The sequence below is a fragment of the Pristiophorus japonicus genome, chromosome 1, assembly GCF_044704955.1.
Source record: "Pristiophorus japonicus isolate sPriJap1 chromosome 1, sPriJap1.hap1, whole genome shotgun sequence".
In the NCBI taxonomy this organism is placed as follows: Eukaryota; Metazoa; Chordata; class Chondrichthyes; family Pristiophoridae; genus Pristiophorus; species Pristiophorus japonicus.
Genome location: NC_091977.1, coordinates 501643786 through 501666035, shown reverse-complemented (window position 1 = coordinate 501666035; position 22250 = coordinate 501643786). Strand labels below are relative to the sequence as shown.

The window sequence follows — 22250 nt, the reverse complement described above, 5'->3', positions numbered from 1 at the left end:
TCCTTCCTTTTCCATCCACTCTGGAAAATGCCTAAGCACTGGAGTAGAGGTAAAAGTCATTTTTAAAAGAAAATAATGGGAAAGTACTTGTTTTTCTGAATAATTAAAGACCCACAAAGGAACTAACGGGGAAGGTGGCTTTGACATGTGCAGTTTCTGAGAATCAATTTCATTCGTGAGTCACTAATTCAGAGTAAAATAGGCATTCCCTTGTTAATTGATAAAGGAAAGGTCATTCCCCTTTGAAGAGAATTGGATTGGGCTTGAGTTGTGAGGCCCAAATCACAGCAGGTAGTGGAAAGCTGACGTAGAACCTGAAGGAGGGGAAGGCAGAAAAGAAAATGGGTTCAAAATAAATTTACAATATTCATTCAGAAATTTCTAAAAAACCAATCTGTTGTGCTTCCTTATTTTATTGCAGTTTGACCTTCAGCGGATCGTCATTTACTGCGACGCCAAGGATGCAGAGCTGGAGAACTGCTGTGACCTTCCCAGCAACCCGGTGAGTAAGAAGTAAAACATTCAAAGAGGAAACAAAGGGCTCTTAAAGTTGAAGAGCTGATTTACGTGGTTTTGTACACATTCAGCAAGTACTCTTTTAATGAAATTATTACCTGCAATGCCCCACCTTTAGCGTCCGTTCTTTCAGTCATCTCGGTCTAGTTGCTAGGCAATCCGGAATTCCTTCCCTAAACTTCTCCATCTCCCTCTCCTGTTTTAAGACCCTTTTTAAAACCCACTTTGACCAATCTTTTTTGTCACCCCTCCAAATATCGTCTTCTTTGGCTTGGTGTCCATTTTTGTCTGACTGACCCTGTGTGAAGTATTTTTCTACATCAAGCATATTATACAAATGTTAGTTGTTGTTGAACAAGTATTATGATATTTGATATAATTACAATTTACATTCAGTTCCAACTCTCTTTATTTGTGTTCACAGCAAAACGTAGTTTGGCAAACCTCCCCTATGATCTAAAACGACACCATGAATGGGAATAACATAGTTTAATTACTCCGTTGTCGAGATATTTTGCTCGGGGGTGGGGGCTAGTCCTTCCCCTGAGCAAAATAGCAGTAAGGGGTTTAAGTACGACTTTGTCCATTTAAGGAGGGTTTTCTCATCCGAATTACTTTCCAGCAACTGCTACAATCCAGCACACCAGGGCAAGGAAAGGATCAAGCTATCCTTAAATGGTTTAACATCCAACTATTAGTTGCTAAACTCGCACATGAAGAATGGTCAATACTTATGAAACTGTGCTTTATAAAATCTTATTTTGTTTGATGTCATTAAAGCATCTTTCCAAATAAAAAAGAGTTTTTAAGTGCATGAAGAATTGATAGAATCACGATCTAGTGTCTGCTATGTAAGCAAGGTTTACATTTGCTCACCAAGTGCTCTGAATTAACAAAGTGCAGCCAAACAAAGGTGAGTACAGCCTAGAGGACGGGTCTGTCAGTATTTTGATTATTCTTCCCTGTGAAGACACTGCTCTTCACCCCCGACAGACAATGTAAAATCAATGAGGGTAATAACGAAAGTGTAAAACGGAAAATACATCGGAACAGTAGTCAGCTATTTAACCCCTCGAGCCTGTTCAGCCTTTCAACAAGATTATGGCTGATCTGTGACTTAACTCCATATCCCTTTGCCCCATGATCCCTTAATACCTTTGGTTAACAAAAATCTATCAATCTCTGATTTAAAATTAACAATTGACCGAGCATCACTTGCAGTTTGCAGAAGAGAGTTCTAAACTTCTACCACCCTTTGTGTGTAGTATAGTAGTGACAATATCAAATCAGCAGCCCATTTTACATCAATTCCGATTTTTACTTACATCGTCGGAAATGGAATCGGGAGAGATGTAAAACTGGCTGCTGATTCACTATAGCACAAAGTCAGAATTGACCCATTGTGTGGAACAGTGCATTTTGAATGCATCTTACTACCCCCATTGATTATTACTGTATGATGCAACACCACCAAGGGCTTGAGTTTATTTTTATTTTTTGTGGTTTAATTTTTTAATGTTCTTTCTTCCTCTACTGAAGATAGTAGCATAGCGGGGTACAGATTCACGGGTGCCAGCAGATCTACAATACCATGTGCAAGTGACCACTTGAGCCAGGATAATGAGTCAATGGGGGACAAATTCGATCGTGCCTCAGTTGGGGTGATGTCCCGGGCAGAGCAATAAATTTTGCGCCGGCAAATGATTTGCGTCTGCTGCCACAAAATTCAACAGCTGGGCTCAGAGTTCGGAGCGGGCCGCTAAGGGAGGCCTTGCACACCTCTTTTAGGGCGCTAGGCCGGCTGAGCAAGGGACAGTCCCGGACTAAACAGCCGGCCTCGGAGCATCATAACAGAGGCCTGGGGGAAACAAAATTCACCAAAACATTCCCAATGCATAGCCCACCCCACCACAAAAAAAGTTGCAAAAAGCAAAAAAATGTTAAACAATCACACTGGGTTGGCATTACTTACCTCACAGCGGCCGGCATAGCTTGGAATGCCTGCTTTCACAGGCGTTCCCATTGGGGTGCGCTGCGGAGCGCAACCAGAAATCGAGCCGACATCGCAACCAGGGGCGTTGCACATCGACTCGACACTTCTGGGCGGTAATGCTCCGCGCCCCGTCGATACCGGCACCGAATGTCCCGGCGGGGAGCTGGAAGCTGGCCACCCGGGTGCAAGTGCATTCCGCTGCCATTGCCGCCCCTCTAGGGTGCTAAGAGGGGCAGTAGAAGACCAAATATCCAGCCCAATGAGTGTTAATGGGCTTTTAAACTATGGTGGGACATTTCAGCCCTGCCCAGTCCCATCCTTCCCTAACATTCAAGTAGGCACTTTCCAACAAAGGTCATTGCACATCAATTAGAATGAGAACCGTGGTAACTATCAACTACTGAGGCAGAGTAGAAGCCCTAGTAACAATGCAGCTGAGATCAGCTGACTCAATGCAAATCAGGAATTGAATCTGAGACCTTACAGACATTTATGGCTCAGTATAGTATTCGGCAGTCCCTCGTGTCGAGGATGACCTGCTTCCACACCAAAAAGGGATGAGTTCACAGGTGTTTCAATGAGGGACCTGACATTCCAGGTCCCGAACAACATCCTGAAGGGTGGAAGATGCCTGTGCGTGAATTATTTTAACGTGGAGTGTCCGTTACACACCAGCCACCACATGGGCTTGACAGAGCAAGGTCCAGTGACAAGGATTAACCAAGAGGACTGGAGACCAGCTCTGCTGCAAGGATCTAGTACACACACATACTCCTACTGTCCATAGATTGCAGTGTGGGCTGGCCCATGCTGCACCTTCCCTGGTCCACGAACCCGCTGTTGTTATACGCTGTGCCGCTTCTGGGCCTCTGCCTCACTGCTGGGCTCCTTGACTCTGACCTCGCCGCTCCTCAACTCCGACACTGGCGCTCCTGGGCCACGACCACGCTTCCAACCTCGCCGTTCCTCAACTCCGACCCCACCACTCCTCAACTCCGACACCGCCGCTCCTGGATCACGACCCTGCTGCTTCTCGACTCCCACCTCGCCTCTCCTGGGCTCCGAACTCTCGCCTCTCCTGGGCCCTGAACTCTCGCCTCTCCTGCGCCCCGAACTCTCGCCTCTCCTGGGCCCTGAACTCTCGCCGCTCCTGTGCCCCGAACTCCGACGCTCCTGGGCCCCAATCAAGCTGCTCTTCCACTTCTATTTATTATGTTCTCTCACAAGTCGGGGGTTGCTGCGCTGTCCTGGTCCGCTCCAGCTCTTTTTCCCCCGACCAGGGAGCTGTGGAGGCTGGGTCATTGAATATATTTAAGGCGGAGATAGACAGATTTTTGAATGATAAGGCAGTGAAGGGTTATGGGGAATGGGCAGGGAAGTGGAGCTGAGCTCAAAATCAGATCAGCCACAATCTTATTGAATGGTGGAGCAGGCTCAAGGGGCTGAATGGCCGACTCCTACTCCTATTTCTTATGTTCTTATGATCTGCCGATGGTGTTCCCTCGCAGGTCGGCAGGTGCCGCACTGAGTAATTCATTTACAACAAACAACTACTTGCATTTTAGCAGTTTTAATGGAGGAAACATCCCAAAGTGCTTGACAGAAGCATAATCAGACAAAAATTTACACCGAGCCAAAGAAGGATATTTTAGAATGAGTGACTAAAAGCCTGGTGAAGAGGTGTAACTTAAGGAGAGTATTAAAGGACAAGAGAGAGAGGTGGAGAGGCGCGGAAATTTAGGGAGAAAATTTCAGAACTTAGAGCCTAGATGGCTGAGGACACAGCTGCCAATGGCGGGGCAGAAGAAGTTGGGGTGCACAAGAGGCCAGAGTTCTTGGAAGATTGCAGGGCTGGAGGAGGTTACAGAGAGGCCACAAAGGGATTTGATCACAAGGTGAGAATTTTGTTTTCAAGGTGTTGATGTGGGTCAACATGCAGAAGGGTGATAGGTGATTGTGTGGGTTACATTACAGCCATCAGAGGTTTGGATGAGCTAAAGATCACATTGGGTGGAGGATGGCCAGTCGAGCATTGGAGTATTGGGAGACTGGAGATGACAAAGGCACGGATGAGAGTTTCAGTAGAAAATGGGCTGAGGCTGGGACAGATATGGGCGATGTTCGGGAGGTATACATAGGCAGTCTTTATGTTAGAGAGTTATGTGGTCGTTAGCTGAGCTTACATTCAAATAGAACACCTAGGTTGCAAAAAGTTGGCATCAACCTGAGCAGTGGTCAAGGAGGAGGAGGTGGATGGAATCGGAGACGAGGGTAAAACGTTTTTGGCGGGGATCGAAGACACTGGCTTTGTTCTTCCCTGCTTTTACCCACTAAGTCATGGTGACTAGAGTGGTGGGTTGAATGGTGGGTGAGAGTGTAGGGTGTTCCTTTAAGAGAGATGTTCACTTTTGAGTTATTCAGTTCAGTACTGTTGGTTGTATATGACTTGCACTGAGATACATTTGAAGGTAACTGCTCTTACACTCCTTATCCACTCACCCTGTATTTCTAACAGTCATTTCTTTCTCATTTGTTCCAGTGTCAGATTATGCTTGCCACCCAACGCCCTCATGTTGAGATCTCAACAACACCCCAAGCACCCGCTGAGGCTGACAGTACGAAGACCATCAACTGTTCCTGTCACAAGGGAGAGAAGGTACTACAAGTAATTGACTGAATTAGAGAATTGCCAATATTTACCGCGGCCGAAATTCAAGTCCCCAAAAAAGCCACCTACCGCTAGAAAGCAGCAGCCAAGCGGCAGAGTTGAGCAGCCGCCGACTTCCAGTCCAATGGCCACTGCCACTGAAATTCAGCTTGGGGATTTTTCTGGCGGTTCCCACTTCCGCCCCGCTGCTGCTGACCATCTTAAGTGCGTCATCAAAGGGCGCACCGCCAATCTCCTGCACCTCCATCGCACTTCCTGTGAAATTTAGCTCCAAAAATCTATATTCTGCCGCTCTGTGCCCCCTACAACTTTTTCTGTCGGTGCACCTTGCTTTCAGTTTGTGAGCCATAGCAGCGCAGCGGCCCTTCAAGGGGAGGGCACACTGCCGCGGCCACCATGTTTTTTCTTGTCGACCGACTGCCAGGTCGGGCTGACAATTATGCCCCCGTGTTCGGCTGGGCCGCCGACAGGCAGCCTGGCAGCCCCCCCTTGGGTGCTCGGCAGCTGGCCCGCCCCCGGCCAAAACCCTCCCTGGTGGACCGAAGTGTCAAAATGCCGAAGGCTCTCCCCTTTAAGTGGAGGGGAGAGCGTGGTGATGCACTTGCGTCATATTGTCATCTCCGCTCCGCTGCTGATTGACAGCAGCGGAGACTCTGTCCTGCCTCCACTTCCACCCCTCTAGCCCCTATTATGACCAACTTCTGGTCTGCTTCAAATAAAACGACAAAGAGCTGAATTTACCAAAAGAGGCGACCTCATCCGAAGCGGCAGAAAAACCACTTCAGGAGCAGAAGGTGCAGCCCGTTTCAGGCAGAGGTAAATTTTGGAAGTAAATTTTAGCCCCACCATGCCCAAAACCAAAAGATAGAATCAGGGTAGAGTGGGTGAACATCAGTCTTTGGCTACCTAACATTAGACTGCTTGCTTCCTGAAATACATGGGAAAAATAGACAGGGCTTGGTTTTAATCTTGATTTTTTTTTTTAAAGAAGTCAATAGCAAGGGAGTAAACCAAAAATTACTGTGTCAGGAATGGGTTGTAAGACTCTGCCGAGAAAACCACTACAAATTTAAAAAGCACCGCTGTCTGGGGAATTGAGCATGCACTGGGTTAGCGCAGTTCCCTGTCACATCTAGAAGTGGGTTTAAATCCAGGCCTGACTAATACAAGTGACGTTTTCTCTTGTGTTCTCTGCCGCCTGTGTTAATTGAGTTTAAGTCAGTTTCAGTCAAGCGTCTTTTGTGGTTCAGATTCACAGCACAAAACTAACCAAAATGTGAAAATGCAATGCTGGGTAGTGCGAGGTATAACAGAAGAGGAAAAGAAAGAGCTTGCATTGATATAGCACCAGTCTTTTTTTTTTAATTCAATTTATAATACAAATCCCTCAATATAATTTCTGTGAAAAGTGTACTACTATTTCAAAAATTCATCCATACAGGAGATGCAATATATGTTATAATACAAAAGTGTGTCCACATGAAAGTTAAATTCTTTTATGAAAACTGTGAATCCCTGGCATGTACCCTAATGCTTAGTACAACATATGCATACAATGATACAGATACACAGACACTGACATTACATTTTTTCTCATTCCTCACATTAAAAAGGTTCACCAAGAGTTATGAAGTTAAAAAAAGGCACAGATCTCCTGTTTTCCTTTTTGTTATTTAGTAGCCGAATGATAACAACATCTAGTTATTAAAGGCTCGCTCTAATGGTAATGTTTACCTCAAGTGAGTAATATCAACCAGACTTGATTTTTTCTCGTACTGTTTGGAAGCAATGGCTAAAGACTAGTGACAGAAACTTGATATTGGAAATTGTCGGTGCTTGGAGACTGGACTATTTCCTTTAAGTCCCACAACTTAAAATACATTTTATTTCTGGATAATTGGTTCAAAAATAATAAAAGAAAGTTTATATTATTGCAAGCATTTTTGAATTCCATTCAGCCATTTAAAAAGGATAGCTCTGTCATGTTGAACATGAGGTGAGTTAGCGGGCCTCCCAACTGACGGTCTACAGGGTTCAGATATACATTTTCAGTAATATTTTTCAGTGTGTGGAAAATTCAAACCAAACCAGACTGAACCAAAATAGATTGACTGGGCATACAAAATCATATTAGATGTATCTGCAAGAGGAAATATTCCTACTTGCTTTATTTAATGGGAACTTAATTGACAAGATTGAAGCTTCCCCTTAGCAGAGGGGTCAACAACCAGGGGGCATAACTTTAAAGTAATTAGAGGGGATTTGAGGGAAAATGTTTTTACCCAGAGGGTGGTGGGAGTCTGGAACTCACTGCCTGAAAGGGTGGTAGAGGCAGAAACCCTCGTCACATTTAATAAGTACTTGATTGTGCACTTGAATTGCCGTAAATTACAAGGCTATGGACCAAGAGTTGGAAAGTGGGATTAGGCTGGTTAGCTCTTTGTTGGCCGGATTGGACGCGATGGGCCGAAATATTCCGTCTGTTCCGTAAATTTCTATGATTTCTGTGAATTTAGGGAGCTAGGAGTTAAATTAAAAAGCAGGATCTCAGGATTGCTACCAGAGCCACGTGCTAGTCAGAATAGGAATTGCAGGATAGCTAAGATAAATACGTGGCTTGAGGAGTGGTGCGGGAGGGATGGATTCAAATTCCTGGGACAATGGAGCCGGTTCTGGGGGAGATGGGACCAGTACAAACCGAACGGTCTACACCTGGCAGGACCGGAACCAATGTCCTAGGGGGAGTGTTTGCTAGTGCTGTTGGGGAGGAGTTAAACTAATATGGCAGGGGGATGGGAACCTATGCAGGGAAACAAAAGGAAGTAAAATGGAGGCAGAAGCAAAAGATAGAAAGAAGAAAAGTAAAAGTGGAGGGCAGAGAAACCCAAGAAATAAATCAAAAAAGGCCACATTACAGCAAAATTCTAAAGGGACAAAGTGTGTTAAAAAGACAAGCCTGAAGGCGCTGTGCCTCAATGCGAGGAGTATTCGTAATAAGGTGGACGAATTAACAGCGCAGGCAGCTATTAACGAATATGATATAATTGGGATTACGGAGACATGGCTCCAGGGTGAGTTGGGAGGTGGAGCAGGATGTCGGAGAGGCCTACAAAAGGCCCATCTGTCGGAGGGAGCAGCGTGGTGAGTCAGGAGGCGGAGTTGGAATTTGGAGAGGCCTACAAAAGGCCCGTCAGTTGGAGGGAGCAGTGTGGTGAGTCGGGAGGTGGAGCGGGACGTCAGAGAGGCCTACAAAAGGCCCATCAGTCGGAGGGAGCAGTGTGGTGAGTCGGGAGGTGGAGTGGGACGTCGGAGAGGCCTACAAAAGGCCCATCAGTCGGAGGGAGCAGTGTGGTGAGTCGGGAGGCGGAGTGGGACGTCGGAGAGGCCAGCTGGTGCAGCTGCAGGGAAGAAAAGCAAAAAAGAAGTAGAATGAAATCGAAGGGTGATGTCACAGCCAAGGGGTTGTGTGATTGGCTCGTGATTGGTGAGTAGTTCTTTTTCTTTTCCTTTATCAGTAGGGAACCTTTATCATTGTTGTTGCCAAATTAAGTTAATCTAGGGGTTAAGTCATGGCAGGAGAGCTCGGACACATGTCAAGATCCTCCAATGCAATGTGGGAAGTCAGGGACGCTCCCAGTGTCCCTGACAACGACATGTGCAGGAAGTGTATCCGGCTGCGGCTCCTGACGGACCGCTTTGCGGCACTGGAGCTGCAGGTAGATTTACTCTGGAGCATCTGCGATGCTGAGGATGTCGTGAATAGCACGTTTAGTGAGTTGGCCACACCGCAGGTAAAGGTTACACAGCCAGATAGGGGATGGGTGACCAACATGAAGAGTAGTGGAAGGAAGGTAGTGCAGGGGTCCCCTATGGTCATCCCCCTGCAAAGCAGATACACCGCTTTGGGTACTGTTGGGGGGGATGACTCATCAGGGCAGAGCAGCAGCAGCCAAGTTCATGGCACCGTGGTGCACAGGAGGGCAGGAAAAAGAGTAGGAGAGCTATAGTGGTAGGGGATTCTATTGTAAGGGGAATAGATAGACATTTCTGCGGCCGCAATCGAGGATTGTATGTTGCCTCCCTGGTGCAACGGTCAAGGATGTCTCGAAGCGGCTGCAGGACATTTTGAAGGGGGAGGGTGAACAGCCAGTTGTCGTGGTGCATGTAGGTTCCAACAATATAGGTAAAAAATGGGATGAGGTCCTACAAGACTAAATTAGGGAGTTAGGAGCTAAATTTAAAAAGTAGGACCTCAAAGGTAGTAATCTCAGGATTGCTACCAGTGCCACGTGCTAGTCAGAGTAGGAATCGCAGGATAGCTCAGATGAATACGTGGCTTGAGGAGTGGTGCAGAATGGAGGGATTCAAATTCCTGGGACATTGGAACCAGTTCTTGGGGAGGTGGGACCAGTACAAACCAGACGGTCTATACCTGGGCAGGACTGGAACCAATGTCCGAGGGGGAGTGTTTGCTAGTGCTGTTGGGGAGGAGTTAAACTAATATGGCAGGGGGATGGGAACCCATGCAGGGAGACAGTAGAATGGGGGCAGAAGAAAAAGATAGAAAGAAGAAAAGTAAAAGTGGAGGGCAGAGAAACCCAAGGCAACAAGCAAAAAGGGCCACATTACAGCAAAATTCTAAAGGGGCAAAGTGTGTTAAAAAGACAAGCCTGAAGGATCTGTGCCTCAATGCGAGGAGTATTCATAATAAGGTGGACGAATTAACTGCACAGGCAGCAAGTAACGAATATGATATAATTGGCATCACGGAGACATGGCTCCAGGGTGACCAAGGCTGGGAACCCAACATCCGGGGGCATTCAACATTCAGGTAGGATAGACAGAAAGGAAAAGGAGGTGGGGTGGCGTTGCTGGTTAAAGAGGAAATTAACACAATAGTAAGGAAGGACATTAGCTTGGATGATGTGGAATCGGTATGGGTGGAGCTACGGAATACCAAAGGGCAGAAAATGCTAGTGGGAGTTGTGTATAGACCACCAAACAGTACTAGTGAGGTTGGGGACAGCACCAAACAAGAAATTAGGAATTTATGCAATAAAGATACAGCAGTTATCATGGGCGACTTTATTCTGCATTTAGATTGGGCTAACCAAACTGGTAGCAATACGATGGAGGAGGATTTCCTGGAGTGTATTAGGGATGGTTTTCTGGACTAACATGTCGAGGAACCAACTAAAGGGCTGGCCATCCTAGACTGGGTGATGTGTAATGAGAAAGGACTAATTAGCAATCTTGTTGTGCGAGGCCCCTTGGGTAAGAGTGACCATAATATGGTAGAATATTTTATTAAGATGGAGAGTGATACAGTTAATTCAGAGACTAGGGTCCTGAACTTAAGGAAAGGTAACTTCGATGGTATGAGACGTAAATTGGCGAGAAAAGTCGGGCGAATGATACTTAAAGGGTTGACGGTGGATAGGCAATGGCAAACATTTAAAGATCACATGGATGAGCTGCAACAATTGTATATCCCTGTCTGGAGTAAAAATAAAACTGGGAAGATAGCTCAACCGTGGCTAACAAGGGAAATTAGGGATAGTGTTAATTCTTAGGAAGAGGCGTATAAATTGGCCAGAAAAAGCAGCAAACCTGAGAACTGGGAGAAATTTAGAATTCAGCAGAGGAGGACAAAGGGTTTAATTAGGAGGGGGGAAATAGAGTATGAGAGGAAGCTTGCTGGGAACATAAAAACTGACAGCAAAAGCTTCTATAGATATGTGAAGAGAAAAAGATTAGTGAAGACAAACGTAGGTCCCTTGCAGTCAGAATCAGGTGAATTTATAAAAGGGAACAAAGAAATGGCAGACTAGTTGAACAAATATTTTGGTTCTTTTTTCACAAAGGAAGCCACAAATAAGCTTCCGGAAATACCAGGGGACCGAGGGTCTAGCGAGAAGGAGAAACTGAATGAAATCCTTATTAGTCAGGAAATTGTGCTAGGGAAATTGATGGGATTGAAGGCTGATAAATTCCCAGAGCCTGATAGTCTGCATCCCAGAGCACTTAAGGAAGTGGCCCTAGAAATAGTGGATGCATTGGTGATCATTTTCCAACAAACTATCGACTCTGGATCAGTTCCTATGGACTGGAGGGTAGCTAATGTAACACTACTTTTTTTAAAAGGAGGGAGAGAGAAAACGGGGAATTATAGACCGGTTAGCCTGACATCAGTAGTGGGGAAAATGTTGGAATCAATCATTAAAGATGAAGTAGCAGCGCATTTGGAAAGCAGTGACTGAATCGTTCCAAGTTAGCATGGATTTATGAAAGGGAAATCATGCTTGTCAAATCTTCTAGAATTTTTTGAGGATGTAACTAGTAGAGTGGACAAGGGAGAACCAGTGGATGTAGTGTGTTTGGTCTTTCAAAAGGCATTTGACAAGATCCCACGTAAGAGATTGGTGTGCAAAATTAAAGCACATGGTCTTGGGGGTAATGTATTGACATGGATAGAGAACTGTTTGGCAGACAGGAAGCAGAGAGTCAGAATAAATGGGTCTTTTCAGAATGGCAGGCAGTGACTAGTGGGGAGCCGCAGGGCTCAGTGCTGGGAACCCAGCTCTTTACAATATACATCAATGATTTAGATGAAGGAATTGAGTGTAATATCTCCAAGTTTGCAGATGACACTAAGCTGGGTGGCTGTGAGGAGGATGCTAAGAGGCTGCAGGGTGACTTGGACAGATTAGGTGAGTGGGCAAATGCATGGCAGATACAGTATAATGTGGATTAATGTGAGGTTATCCACTTTGGTGGCAAAAACATGAAGGCAGAATATTATCTGAATGGCGGCAGATTAGGAAAAGGGGACGTGCAACAAGACCTGGGTGTCACGGTCCATCAGTCATTGAAAGTTGGCATGCAGGTACAGCAGGCGGTGTAGAAGGCAAATGGTATGTTGGCCTTCATAGCGAGGGGATTTGAGTATAGGAGCAGGGAGGTCTTACTGCAGTTGTACAGGGCCTTGGTGAGCCGTCACCTGGAATATTGTGTTCAGTTTTGCTCTCCTAATCTGAGGAAGGATGTTCTTGCTATTGAGAGAGTGCAGCGAAGGTTCACCAGACTGAATCCCGGGATGGCAGGACTGACATATGAGGAGAGACTGGATCGACTGGGCCTGTATTCACTGGAGTTTAGAAGGATGAGAGGGGATCTCATAGAAACATATAAAATTCTGACGGGACTGGACAGGTTAGATGCAGGAAGAATGTTCCCGATGTTGGGGAAGTCCAGAACCAGGGATCACAGTCTAAGGATAAGGGCTAAGCCAATTAGGACCGAGATGAGGAGAAACTTCTTCAGAGAGTTGTTAACCTGTGGAATTCTCTACCGCAGACAGTTGTTGATGCCAGTTCATTAGATATATTCAAGAGGTAGTTAGATATGGCCCTTACGGCTAAAGGGATCAAAGGGTATGGAGAAAAAGCAGGAAAGGGGTACTGAGGTGAATGATCAGCCATGATCTTATTGAATGGTGGTGCAGGCTTGAAGGGCCGAATGGCCTACTCCTGCACCTATTTTCTATGTTTCTATGTTTCATTGATGCCCATAAATTATCCCTTTCTAAACCATCAATATAAATAGTAAATTCGGTATAAAAAGTTTTAGCTATGGCTCATTGGTCGCACTCTCGCCTGGGAACCAGAAATTTGTACATTCAAGACCCACTTCAGAGACGTAAGCCCATAATCCAGGCTGACACCTCCAATGCAGTACTGAGGGAGTGCCGCACTGTCAGAGGAGCAGTAGTGAAGGATTGCTGCGCTGTCAGTGGGGCAGCACTGAGGGAGTGCTGCACTGTCAGAGGTGCCATCTTTATGATGAGATGTCAAACCAAGGTGCCCTCTCAGATCGACATAAAAGACACCATGGCACTAATTTGAAGAAGAACAGGGGATTTCTCCCTGGGGTCCTGGTCAGTAGTGACCCCTCAACCAAAATCACAAACAGATTATCTGGTCATTATCAAATTTCTGTTTGTGGGACCTTGGTGTGTGCGAATTGGCTTCTACATTACAACAGTGACTATACTTCAAAAGTACTTAATTGACTATGAAGCATTTTGGGTTGACCTGAGGCCGTAAAAGATGCTATATAAATGCAAGTGTTTTTTTTAATATAATTTATAACACAAATCCATCAATATTATTTTGGTGAAAATTCATCATGACCGTGTACTATTATTTCAAAATTCATAAATCCAGGAGATGCAATATGCTGCATATTACAAATGTGTACCCACAATAAAATTAAGTTCTTCTGTGAAAACTATCAATTCCTGACGCGTACCCTAATGCTTAGTTCAGCATATACAGATACACAGACACATACTTATACACGCTCACTCTAGCACAGGAATACTTGTACATTGACACTCACACTCTTATACATTCACACACATACAGTGATGCACAAAACCAGAACACCATATTTCTTCATTTTTGAAATGGAAATTTCTAGAATCTGAAATAATAGATATTGCACCCTTACCCGGGTATTGCCCTGATTTTTAAGATAAGAAAAGTCAAGGATGAGAAAAATATATTTGGCCCAGTGAAGCTAGTCTTTCCAAAACCCAAATTCACCAGAAGTAGCATCCAACTATGTTGTGAATACCATAAAGTCTGTATTCCTACTACCCTGCCTGGCAGATTATTTCAGATATTTATCATCCATTCAATGAAGAAGTTTGTTCTGTTCTAAATTAATTTTACATAAGTAAATAGTTATTATCTCCTGTCCTATTATGCTGACTTATAATAAAATAATATTCAGCACTTAACTTATGTAACTATTATTTTATATACTTCAATGAAAACCTCTTTTATGACTTGCTGTAAGCCGATAGGCTAACTTTTACATCCAAACGAATATTCCGAAAAGCTTGGATTCTGAACACTTCTGGGCAGATTAGCTTGTCAACTCTTTCTAGATAGAATGCACATATTCGTATTTTTCTGGCAATTGTCTTGATGCAATCTTGGTGATTATTGACGTCTCGATGTGATGTGGTTCAAATACTGTTTTTGTTAAATGGCTGTTCTGATTTTTCGATTGTAATTTCCACAGGGTGAGCACGGCCTACCTGGTTTTCAAGGACACAGTGGCCCAAAGGTTAGTTTGGGTGGCGAGGGCCAAGAAGGTGGCTTGCAATCATTTTAGAAGCTGTGCTTGGATTTTGCTGCATAAAAATGAATTAATATATGAAGAGAATTGATCCCCTAATATTCTGTTACAGGTTCTTTTACTTGGGATCTCTAAATTTAGTTGGGATCCTTTCCTCTCGAAAGTCCAGGTTTATGTTCCTTCTATCAATTGTAAGAATTCCATGTGAAATTAATTTGGCCAGTCACAATCTAGTCCATAATCACAACTGTCCACAACTAAACATTTAGTTGAAAATCTGACCCAGATGGACCACAAGGATGGTTGTGTGTGAAATGGAAAACTGCACACAGTTACAGTGACAAGCCATTTTCTGAAGTTTATGGTCAAGGAACACAGGCACTGGGTGTCAATAGTAAAGGATGTTGCATTGAAATGCTGTATATCAATTCATCTCTTTATTTTTTCTGTAAATAGAACAAACAAATGTAGTGCTCTTCACTAAACGAGATCATCAAACTTAAATGAATGTTATGGGCTAGGAATTCTGAATTTGGTAACTAATGGCCTTTGAGTTACAGAAGAAAAATTAAATGTGTACCATCTTGTACAATTCACTAGCATTGAATCACATTTCAAACCTGAAAATTCTGCAAACTCCCAACTTTAGGCAGGCTCTAGGGCCTAGAAATTCGGCTTATAGCGCCCATTTTGGCAGGACTGTGGGTGCCTTTTGTGTCCAAAATGGCGTCTGAGCCGTGCGTGCACAATTCTGGTGCATGCCGTGCCGGTAGCCATCTTGGTAAAGGCCAAACAAGCGATGTCCTTTACCCACGTCTGAAGCAGGTACCCACGTCTGAAGCAGGCATATGCAAATAAGGGGCCTAATGCCTGCTTCTGCACCCTCTTGCAACTTTGATTTGCATCTGAGGCAGCCAGCGCCATTGCTGTTTGCCTCCCGGAAAATCAATGCTAAACAGCACGGAATTCAAAAAATGTAAGAACTTACCATAATCACTGGTGCTCCTGGTCCCAAGATCTCCTACCTCACTCCTGACTCCAACCTCCAGGCCTCTCGGTTCTTTTACTTGAAATCTCTAAATTTAGTTCGGATCCTTTCATCTCTAAAGTCCAGATTTGTGTTCCTTCAGCCCCAACCTCCTAGACCCACCCGACAATTTTTCCGATCTTCAACCATACTCCAGGCCCTCCCTGATCTTCTTCTTCAACCCCCGACAGCCCTCTGATTACACTCCGAGACCCGACGGTTCCTCCTCCAGACCCCCGCGATCTTTTACCCCATTCACTTACCTGAAAATTGGCGCACTCATCTGTGCAGGCTCCCACCGCTGCACCATCTACATCATAATGAGGTCCGAAGTGCAAAGTACCAGACTCCTCGGGCCTTTCCATTTGAGCATGGGCTGTTACCACTCTGAGTAAGGCGCCCCAAAATGGCCGCTACCGTTTTTAGGCCTAGAATTTCAAACAGTAAGGAGGTTCCAGCTCACCTACAAGCATGGGTTGAGCTTCCACATGCATATCTGTAATCCCAAACTCCACTCCTCTGCTCCCTCCACCAACTCCATGGCTATTACCGTATTATCTAACTATCTATCCAGCGTTAAGTACTGAATGTGCTGAAACTTGCTATAGCTCAGCATCAGATAAACTGCTTGCCAAAAAAACAAATTGAGTATTTTGAATTTGTCTAAATGAATTGTATTAGAGCTTACAACATCTATTATCAAACAACAGATTGATACAAACAAACCTGTGATCTGGTTGCATAGCTATTGACTTGAACTGATGGCCTTGTTTTTCAATTTTCTTGCTGGCAGGGTGAACCAGGCCAAGTGGGAGCTCATGGTCCCAAAGGAGAGAAAGGAGAACCAGTAAGTACTTATATATTAAATGTCCTTTCTGAGTTGTTAGGGGCAGCAAGGTGGGATAGCACATTGAGGTGGGTTTCCACAATTCTGTCTCTAAGCTGGCACTCCAATGTTGCATTGTCAGTTGAAATGTTGAACTTGAGAGCACATTTGCATTTTGCTCAAAGGGATGCAAAAGATCCCATGTCACTGTTCGAGGAGGAGCAGTGAAGCCAACATTTCTTGCTCAACCAATACCACCAAAATCATTCATCTCATGACCGCTTTATAGGATTTAGCTGACACAGAATTGCTGTAATAACAGTTACTGTACTTTGCGTTGATTCATTGTTTCAAGAATTTTGAGATATTTCAGCATGATAAAGTAAGGTATAGAACCATCAAATGATAGAAGTGTACAGTACAAAAAGAGGTCATTCAGCCCATTGTGTCTGTGTTGGCTCCTTGCGAGAGCAATCCAAAAACTACACTGCCATTTCTATATATCCAGGTATCTTCCTCTGCTTCAAATATTTATTCAGTTTTCTTATACAGATGCAATGATATCTGCCTCTCTGTTGAACTTTCTGTGTAAAAAGAAACTCTCTTTACCTCACCCGTTCTAGTGCTATTACCAAACTAGTCTGTGGCATATATTAGAACTAAAGTAGCCACAAAGTTGGTAACAAGTTTATGAACGGGTGAAAGTTGATTGGCAACAGCTGCCATGGTCCTCAGTCATTCTGGACACAGTGATAAGTCCAATGTTGGCCTACTGATTGAATACCATAAAAGCTATAAAAGTAGTTCAAATTGAATGGCCTGTCGATTAAATAAAAATAGAGAAAGAACAATATTTAAGTTCGGCCACTGGTTGCCCCTGGATATACCAGATCACATCACATTTGCAAAGCATCTAGGAGCAATATCATTGTATCAGTTGTCCACCTTCCATTAAATGGGTGCAGCATCATGAAATAACATTTGGCAATTAAAAAACAAATATTTGCCAAATATATGACGCATGACCCAAATTGCATCAAAAAAGATCGCCGCATTTCTAAAACATCGCTGAATCAGTTGAGTGTCCCTTCATCACTGCAAGAGCAATAGATAACTCTTCTGGTTCTTTGGGCCCAATTTTCCCCAACCCCTTTTTTTGGCACATTTACTTTAAATGCACCGACTTTGCGCGCTGGAAACGGCGCCGAGAAAAAGAGGCCTCATCCTGCCCGCTCTGCCGACTCTCCGGTGTCCCGGCGTGGTGTAGTTAGTGAAGTGGGGGGCGGAGCAGCAGGCCAGTGCAGAAAGCACTGCCGGCAGCTGCGTGTATGCGCAGTGAAGTCTGTGCGCATGCTCCTGCTCTCCCAACGTGTCCTGCGGGCTGTGAACAGGACCCGATGCTTGCAGCCCCTATCCCCGCCGAAGGGATGCCCCGATCTTCGCCGCATCCTATCCCCAGCCGAGTGGCCTCCTGCACCGGCCGAGGCCGAGTTTTATTTTTTATTTAGTGATGGTTGTTGTCATGTATGTAACCAGCATACTACTGTAACCCTTATACAATTGTAACCTTGATGTAACCACTACATACTGTACATACTTATTAGAAATGCACATCTTGACCACAGGGGGGTGTACTTGTGGGAGACACTCCTTACCTGGAGATTCAGGTATATAAGGTGAGGTCCCTTGCAGGGCCAGCACTCCTTGGTCCCGGTAATAAAGGGGAAGGTCACAGAGTGACTGTGTCTGCAGTACATGCCTCGTGTGATTATGTTTAAGAGTTAAGGACTCAACAATTGTGCTTGAGAGTTTTGATTGGGAGGTGGGGAGATGGAGAGTTTTGGGTGGGGTGGGGGGAGAAAGAGTGTTTTGATGGGGGGTGTGGGGGAACTTGAAAAAAAAACTTGATTCTGGCATAAAGGTAGGACTTCTATTTTTTATTTGTTATTGATTGCTTATTATTTTTTGTGGTTTGTTTTGTGGTTTGCTTTGTAAGTCTTGGTGCAGGTCCTCAGCTTCCCTGTATTTTTTATTTGTTATTGAATGCTTATTTTTGTGCTTTGTAAGTGTTGGTGCTTTAAATGTACTAACCTGCGTCGAATTCTTAACTGCCCGCAATGTTTTTCAGAGTTGGCCACATACGCTGACCTAAGTCGACTTGGAGTAAGTTTTAGCTGGCCAAAGTGACATAAATGGCCAAAACTGGTGTAAGTGTCTGGGAACGCCCCCTTTTGAAAAAAAAAACTGAACGAAAAAAAATCGTACCTAACTGACTTACTCTGGAGCAAATTTTTGGGGAAAAATGGCATTTTTTATTTTACGCCAGAAAAAAAAACTTACTCCCAAATAATTGATGCCAGTCGTGGCCAAAATTGGGCCCTTTGTCTCTACTCACAAAAATATTCCCCTTTTAAATAGTCCTTCTTTAATCATTTTATTGGTGTTCTACATTTTTTACACCTCCCAGTTTAACAAAGTTACTTTCCCAAGTTGCTCTCTGAAACCTGTCAGTTCAACATGGAGGAGATTTTCCACAGGTTCTTTGGCAGGAGATTGGCCGAACCCCTGAAGAAATGGTGTAAGCAGCTGTTTTAACCATTTATGCCACATCTCCTGGGGTTTCGCTGATCTCCCAACAAAGTTACACGGGGAGAAACCCTTTGGGAATTCCAGGCGAGTTTGCCGAGTGTGTGTTCTGTAATAGAGGCCTTCAGAGATTGAGAATGAGAATCACCTCAGCAAAAAAAAAACTACAGTCGTTTGAAGAAGTGAAATGCCCTGATCATTTATGATATAATTGAGAAAGATGGAAGAGAATTGGATCATTTTGAGTGGGGTAGTTTTAAGTTCATGTTAATGATTGTGAGAAGAGGATGCTTTACTCATAACATTCTTAATATGTTACAGGGCAAAATAAGCTACACTTCAAGGGGGCAAGGTGAAAAGGTAAGACAAATTGCTTGCTAGGCTGGGAAATATTCACTATAAAATTGTTGCTGGCAGTACATCTGTTTATCACTGCACCTGTTTGTCAGAAAGAGGTAACAGAGAGAATGTACAAAGAGGATTTGGACATAAATCTCCAAAGAGTAGGAGTAAATGGGGACTTTTCAGAATGGCAGGCAGTGACTAGTGGGGTACCGCAAGGTTCTGTGCTGGGGCCCCAGCTGTTTACACTGTACATTAATGATTTAGACGAGGGGATTAAATGTAGTATCTCCAAATTTGCGGATGACACTAAGTTGGGTGGCAGTGTGAGCTGCAAGGAGGATTCTATGAGGCTGCAGAGCGACTTGGATAGGTTAGGTGAGTGGGCAAATGCATGGCAGATGAAGTATAATGTGGATAAATGTGAGGTTATCCACTTTGGTGGTAAAAACAGAGAGACAGACTATTATCTGAATGGTGACAGATTAGGAAAAGGGCAGGTGCAAAGAGACCTGGGTGTCATGGTACATCAGTCATTGAAGGTTGGCATGCAGGTACAGCAGGCGGTTAAGAAAACAAATGGCATGTTGGCCTTCATAGCGAGGGGATTTGAGTACAAGGGCAGGGAGGTGTTGCTACAATTGTACAGGGCCTTGGTGAGGCCACACCTGGAGTATTGTGTACAGTTTTGGTCTCCTAACCTGAGGAAGGACATTCTTGCTATTGAGGGAGTGCAGCGAAGGTTCACCAGACTGATTCCCGGGATGGCGGGACTGACCTATCAAGAAAGACTGGATCAACTGGGCTTGTATTCACTGGAGTTCAGAAGAATGAGAGGGGACCTCATAGAAACGTTTAAAATTCTGATGGGGTTAGACAGGTTAGATGCAGGAAGAATGTTCCCAATGTTGGGGAAGTCCAGAACCAGGGGACACAGTCTAAGAATAAGGGGGAAGCCATTTAGGACCGAGATGAGGAGGAATTTCTTCACCCAGAGAGTGGTGAACCTGTGGAATTCTCTACCACAGAAAGTTGTTGAGGCCAATTCACTAAATATATTCAAAAAGGAGTTAGATGAAGTCCTTACTACTAGGGGAATCAAGGGGTATGGTGAGAAAGCAGGAATGGGGTACTGAAGTTGCATGTTCAGCCATGAACTTATTGAATGGCGGTGCAGGCTAGAAGGGCCGAATGGCCTACTCCTGCACCTATTTTCTATGTTTCTATGTTTCTATGTTTCTATCAGTACAAAAGAAGGCCCTTTTTTAACTGAAACAGAAAACGTCAGTTTAAAAAAAAAAATGTCTCCCTTCCTTTCTTAAAGGTGCTGATGAATGATAGGGTATAATTCCAGAGGCGTTGGCAGACCTACACTGCCCTCCATCCATCCTTGTCTGGTTAAGAATCAGGGGTGCCATGGAGAGACTGATTGCCCTGATAACCAACAGTAACACATTAACTCACTAATAATCTCTTTGTATCTAATAGTAAAAGGGACAACAACTAGTAGTAACTATCCTATAACCTACTGATAATCATCTTGTAACTAGTGCCAAAATCTCCCTGCACTGCAGAAGGTGTCAGGCTCCCCAGTCAATGCCACTTTTAACAGGCCCATCTATCTCTATCTCCTTGAAATGTAGTTTGAACTCGGCTTCTTTGTAAAAGTGACAACTGTGAATTAGTATTGTCAGTCAAAGCTGACTTCACACATCCACATGTAACATCTCCAAACTCACAACAAATCCCGTTTACACAACACCACTGTGCTCGCGGACTTGGTCCTTATCCTTGTTTTCAAATCCCTCCATGGCCTCGCCCCTCCCTATCTCTAACCTCCTCCAGCCCTACAACCCTCTGAGATTCCTATGCTCATCCAATTTTGGTCTCTTGCGCATCCGCAATTTTAATCACTCCACTATTGGTGTTTTCCGCTGCTTGGGCCCTAAGCTCTGTAATTCCCTCCCTAAACTTCTCCGCTTCTCTACCTTTCTCTCCTCCTTTTAAGATGTTTCTTCAAACCTACCTCTTTGAACAAGCTTTTGGTTACCTGTCCTAATATCTCCTCATGTAGCTCGGTGTCAAATTTTGTTTGATAACGCTTCAGCAAAGTGCCTTGGGATGTTTTACTACTTTTAAAGGCGTTACATAAATGCAAGTTGTTGTTGTCAAAACAAGCCGGCAAAGACCGACCTGAACCAACAGATTGCAAAAAGGACAGCGGGCTCCATGTTTGGGACACATCTCACAGGGCACATTGTTCTAAACTCAGCTCGGCACCATTTCTAAACTACCTCCTGGGCTCAGTCTTAATAAAGGAGAGTTTTCATAGAATGATAGAAATTACAGCACAGCAGGAGGCCATTCAGCCCCCGAAGCCGGTGCTGGCTCTCTAACCTCATTCATGCCAGATCTTTTTATATTCCTCCTTTTCTAATATTTATCCCATTCCCTTTTAAATGATTTTCTGGGCTCTGTCTCAATAGCCACATATGGTGAAGAATGCCCTCAGTTCAAAAAACATCAATGTAGTGATGCTGTCAACCAGTGCTGAGGCATAAATTTGAAAAATAATTTGATTTGTTCGGGATTTGGTGCCAAAGTCTACGCATTCAATGGGCCTAGCACACCTAGAATCATGCTGAGTATCAAGGATGAGCAGGCATCCCTTGCATCCAGTGTTGCTATAGTACAACTGACAGAAATCCATCAGATGATGTGTTTCCCTTGTTTAGATATTATTACACTACATCTATTCAATCTGAGCAGACATATCGTATGTTATCTGTCAATTTCTAACAGATGTGAAACTGGATTTTTTAAGAAAATGAGAAAAGCTAAGCATTTGCAATCGATTCGAGATGTTCATAGATTCAATACACAGAAGGAAGCCATTCGGCCCATCATGCCTGTGCCAGCTCTTTGAAAGTGCAATCCAATTAGTCCCACTCCCCTGCTCTTTCCTCAGAGCCCTGCAAAATTTTCCTTTTCAAGTGTATATATATCCAATTCTATTTTTTAAGTTACTATTGAATTTGCTTCCATCACCCTTTCAGGCAATGAATTCCAAATCATAACTCACGGCATAAAACAATTTCTCCTTATCTCCCCCTGGTTCTTTTGAAAATTAAATTACATCTGTGTC

General features: G+C 44.2%; 1 protein-coding gene across 1 annotated transcript in view; it reads left to right on the top strand.

Moving 5' to 3' along the window:
- Positions 1 to 22250, top strand: part of col22a1 (collagen, type XXII, alpha 1) — a 463862-nt gene that overhangs the window by 188064 nt on the left and 253548 nt on the right. The window contains exons 8-12 of the mRNA XM_070888428.1: positions 422 to 502; positions 5049 to 5165; positions 14268 to 14312; positions 16145 to 16198; positions 19085 to 19123. Of these exons, the coding sequence (XP_070744529.1) occupies positions 422 to 502; positions 5049 to 5165; positions 14268 to 14312; positions 16145 to 16198; positions 19085 to 19123 (336 nt within the window). The remainder of the gene's footprint in view (positions 1 to 421; positions 503 to 5048; positions 5166 to 14267; positions 14313 to 16144; positions 16199 to 19084; positions 19124 to 22250) is intronic.